The sequence below is a fragment of the Ovis canadensis genome, chromosome 21 (genome assembly GCF_042477335.2).
Source record: "Ovis canadensis isolate MfBH-ARS-UI-01 breed Bighorn chromosome 21, ARS-UI_OviCan_v2, whole genome shotgun sequence".
Classification (NCBI taxonomy): Eukaryota; Metazoa; Chordata; class Mammalia; order Artiodactyla; family Bovidae; genus Ovis; species Ovis canadensis.
The window spans coordinates 21200441-21205029 of record NC_091265.1 but is presented as its reverse complement, the minus strand read 5'-3'; the positions used below and the strand labels follow the sequence as shown (position 1 = coordinate 21205029).

At 42.6% G+C, this 4589-nt stretch overlaps 1 protein-coding gene across 1 annotated transcript; it reads left to right on the top strand.

Moving 5' to 3' along the window:
* Nucleotides 1-776: 776 nt before the first annotated feature.
* Nucleotides 777-3228, top strand: LOC138427261 (tripartite motif-containing protein 64-like). The gene is made up of 3 exons (XM_069566610.1): nucleotides 777-1187; nucleotides 1638-1733; nucleotides 2941-3228. The coding sequence occupies exons 1-3, from the start codon at nucleotides 777-779 to the stop codon at nucleotides 3226-3228; spliced, it is 795 nt and encodes a 264-aa protein (XP_069422711.1).
* The last annotated feature ends 1361 nt before the right edge of the window (nucleotides 3229-4589 follow it).

Here is a 4589-nt window from a genome sequence, read left to right as displayed (position 1 = left end):
AACATCAGATTGAAGCCAACATTGATTGTATGAAGTTTAAGTTCTTTGTAAACAAATTTATTTGTCTTTAGAAAAGCACTTCTGTCACTTTGATGACAGAAGGAACTGGGGCCATGAGGAGAGAAACAAAGGGTGTGCTAGTGCGGTTTCCAGTCAAGGAGTGACGGAGACCAAGAGAGAGACAGACTGAGGTTCTGTGTGTGTTTCTGTCAGAATCAGCTAACAAAGTAGCTCTGAAGTCATCCCAACACTTACCCTCCATTCTAATTTTTAAGGGGCTTCCCAGGTGGTTCTGTGGTAAAGAATCCACCTGCCAATGCAGAAGATGCAGGAAACACGGGTTCAGCCACTGATTTGGGAACATCCCTTGGAGAAGGAAAAGGCAACCCTTTCCAGGATTCTCGCCTGGGAAATCTCAAGGGCAGGCGAGCCTGGTGGGCTACAGTCTAGGCATAGCAATGAGTCAGACAGGACTGAGCACACGCACACTAATCTTTAAGCTTCTCCATGTATTAATAATTTTAGTTTGATTGAAATCCTGGTTTATTTTAAACAAAAAAGTTGCTAAGGACTCATTGTATTTCATCTTTTGTATAACAGTTCAAACCCAAGGTGTATATAGTCACCATTTCTAGGTTTGTTCTGAAGAGGTAAGTAAATAGGGAAATTAGAGTTCAAGACAGGACTTTGTCCAAAGGATTTATTTTTCCTGATGAGGGCAGAAGAAAGACTTTTTCTCTTACACTCTCATATTTCTTTCTTTAATTTTCAGAAACATGGATTTAGACACACTGCAGGTCTTCCAGAGGGAACTCACCTGCTCCATCTGCATGAACTGGTTCCTGGACCCCGTCACCATAGACTGTGGGCACAGCTTCTGCCGTCCCTGTCTGAGCCTTTGCTGGGAAGAAGGCCAGACTCCAAGGAGCTGCCCTGAGTGCAGGGGACTATCAGAGAGGCCCGATTTCAAAACCAATATTGTCCTCAAGAGGCTAGCTTCCCTTGCCAGACAGGTCAGAGCTGACCACAACCACAGCTCTGAGGAGCAGATCTGTGTGACACACCAGGAAGCCAAAGGCCTCTTCTGTGAGGCTGACCAGACCCTGCTCTGTGGGCCCTGCTCTGAACGCTCCGAGCACGCAGCTCACAGCCACAGGCCAATACACAGGGTTGCTGAGGAGTCCCGGGTAGGTGATGCCTCTAGAGCAGTTTGGGGTCTAGAGGCTCCTAAGTCAGAGAGGAGGATGAGGATGCAATAAGTGGTGATGGGGGTGGAGATAGTGGAGGTGGGGTTTCTGAATGTGGATCCTCACATATAATGTGTCCTTTCAGTGTTGTTGCCCAATTGTCCACATGTGTGGAAATGCAGCATCCCGGGGCGGGTGGCACCAGGGCCACAGGCTTCTGATGGGAGCTTGAGGCTTTCTTAGTCAGGCTATATTAAAGTGTGATACTTAATTTTTTTAGGAAATAGATTCCATTATTGTAAAATTCCCCCAGTTCTCTAGTATTTACTTCTGTGACTTTGATATCCAATATTAGAATCAAATTAGAGTAATGGGGAAAACTGACCACAGCATTCTAGGATGAAATTTATGGTGTCATCTGGGTCACTAAATCTCATGGATATTTTGCAGGAGAAACTTATGAAGAGAATGAGAACTTTATGGAAACTGAGAGAAGAAATGAAAATCAGTCTGAATCAGGAAGCTAATAAAACTCAGTCATTTGAGGTAAGAATAAAAATGTTCCTATTTATTTGTATAGACATTGATACAATTCTAGATTTTAGGTCAATTTACGTTCCCATTAAAGGATATTTGTCTCTCCCCTGGAAAAGTAACAGTTTAAAATGACTTACTGGTAATAACAATTAGAACAAGCTAATGCAAGTTGCTTTGCAACAGTGTGTTGAAACAGAGACTTTTCTCTGCAGACAAAGATCTGTATAGTCTAAGGCTATGGTCTTCCCAGTGTTCACGAATGGTTGTGAGAGCTAAACCATAAAGAAGGCTGAGCACTGAATAATTGATGCCTTTGATCTCTGGTGATAAAGGAGACTCCTGAGAGTCCCATGAACAAGAAAATCAAACCAGTCAATTTTAAGGGAAATCAACCCTGAATACTTATTGGAAGGACTGATGCTGAAGCTGAAACTCCACTACTTTGGTCATATGATGTGAACAGACAGTTCATTGGAAGAGTCCCTGATGTTGGGAAAGATTGAGGGTAGAAGAAGAGGGTGTCAGAGGATGAGGTGGCTGGACAGCATCACCGATGAAGGATCATGAACTTGGGCAAACTCCAGGAGATGGTGAAGGACAGTGGAGGCTGGCATGCTGCTGTCCATGGGGTCACAAAGAGTCAGACACAACTGGGCAACTGACCAACAGCAAAAATGCAAGTTAGCTCAAAGAAAGCTAGTAAATAGGAAAAGCAAGGCATGAAAAGTATTCCTAGGCCAAATTTTGAAGATTTGAATAAACTTTCTCAGACATGGATAATAAGATGACATTGCACTAAGAGTGACTCTGAAGGAGAAGATAAAATATAGTATTACCTAGAGGAAAAATAGAGCATATTTTATGAACTGTGGTAGATGGGGTTTATCTCATGAAAGAATACTTATAAAAATCAGGGTAAGGAGCAAAAGAAAAAGAATATTCCAGTAAGAGGGGAAATAACTGATGGAGAAAGAACCCTGAAAAATCCTCCTAGGAAGGGAACCTGGGACCCTTTAGATGGTTTGATTTAAACAGGGAAAGAGAATAGGAATTCAGAGAAAGGACAGACAAGAAGGACCAGCAAATATTCAAGACCATTAGATGTGTGAGGCAGAAAGTTTGTAAAAAAGGTTCTCAATGATATTAGGGAAATAATATTCAAGGCTTTCTTTTGAATGTGAGCATAATTAATGTTTTGAATCCACTATCTCTTCAGAATTATGTGGCCTTAAGGAAGGCCATGATTACAGTTCAATATCAGAGGATACCTCTGTTGCTTCAAGAGGACGAGAAACTTCATCTGGAGGCCCTGGAGCAAGAAGCCAAGGAGATTTGTCAACTACTCAAGGAGAGTGTGTTCAAAATGACTCAACAGGGAGAAATTCTGAGAGAAATGTACAGAGAGCTGACTGAGATGTGCCACAAGCCAGACATGGAACTGCTCCAGGTGAGAAAGAAGGGTCCGTCCTCAGAGAGAGAAACTCTTCTAGACGAGCTGCTGTGACACTGATATGTTACCTCATATATGGTTCCTCTTAGCTGAGGGATGGTACTCCTTGACTCCCATTATATTTCTCAAATCCCTCTCTCATCATATCTTGGTAATCTTTGAAATATTTTTGCCCTTTTCCTAGCTCACATAGGACCAGATTTTCCAGTGTGGTCAGGAGTACTATCCAGACAGATGATCCAAAGTCAGCAAAATCCTGTGACCAGGGGACAGTTAACTTTCTTGGAGTAAATCTCAATATATGTTCTGCTAAACCCTTATCACTCTCCATTATCTTACACTTCCTGGAGATACTGAGGTTTTGCCAGTTTTCTATGCAAAATTTTTAGAAATGGCCATCCGTTCCAACGGATTCTATAAATCCTTCTTATGGGTCCCTGTTTTGCTTTAATCGTTATCATAGATGGTGAGATCTCTTTGGGAGCAGCATGGAATCCTAGATGTGGCTGCATCATTGCACTCTTCCTGGCCTCCTTCCTTCCTTAATGTCCCCTGAGGAAGCCCATTATGCATTAGTTTAAGCTCTGTTATTAAGATAGCTTCCGACTGTTCCTTAGAAGAGAATTATAATGTAATACCTTTTCAACAAACAGAAGTAGGAAAGAAGATACAAAGGGACAGAAATTTCATGAATAATCTGGTCTTTTTTTCCTTGCAGTCCTTGGGAAGTGTCCCTTCTTGCAGGAGTGAGTCAGTGCAGCTGCACCTGCCCCAGCCTGTAGTTCCTGAGCTCAGTGTGTGGCCCATGCCTGGACTCATAGACTGGCTCAGACAATTCCAAGGTAACAGGCAGCCCTCTGGTGGGGAGCTGAATGCATGTCTCTGTTCATGTTCTTTCTGAGACTTTCCTCATTGCCCAACCTGTGGACTTATTTTGGGAACTTTTATAACCAAATTTACCCTTAGAGTAGACTTCCTGTAGCTCAAATGGTAAAGAAACTCACTGCGAGGCAGGAGACCAGGGTTCGATCCCTGGGTTCGAAAGTTCCTCTGGAGAAGGGAATGGCAACCCACTCCAGTATTCTTGCCTGGAAAATTCCAGGACAGAGAAGCCTGGCAGGCTACAGTCCATGGGGTGGCAAAGAGTCGGACGTGACCAAGCGACTAACAATACAGCCTTATAGTAGAAATAATACACAATGTTGGGCTGGCCAAATAGTTCTTTTGGCTTTTTGCCATAAGATCTTGAAAGGAAAAAAATCTTGGCAAACTCTATGTATATGCAGTCACTTTTTCCCTAGATACCAGTGTTTTTCATATATATATATATCTGGTATCTAGGGGGAAAAAAGCAAGTAAATGATGGGAAAAGATAATTGGTGTCCAACTGCAGGTTGGCATGCTATTGACTATTT

Bases quoted from the DNA above. Each gene is read 5' to 3' on its own strand.
- LOC138427261 (XM_069566610.1), top strand. From the start codon at position 777: ATGGATTTAGACACACTGCAGGTCTTCCAGAGGGAACTCACCTGCTCC. The intron at 1,188-1,637 runs GTAGGTGATGCC...GATATTTTGCAG, and splicing joins GGGTTGCTGAGGAGTCCCGG to GAGAAACTTATGAAGAGAAT. The intron at 1,734-2,940 runs GTAAGAATAAAA...CTATCTCTTCAG, and splicing joins ATAAAACTCAGTCATTTGAG to AATTATGTGGCCTTAAGGAA.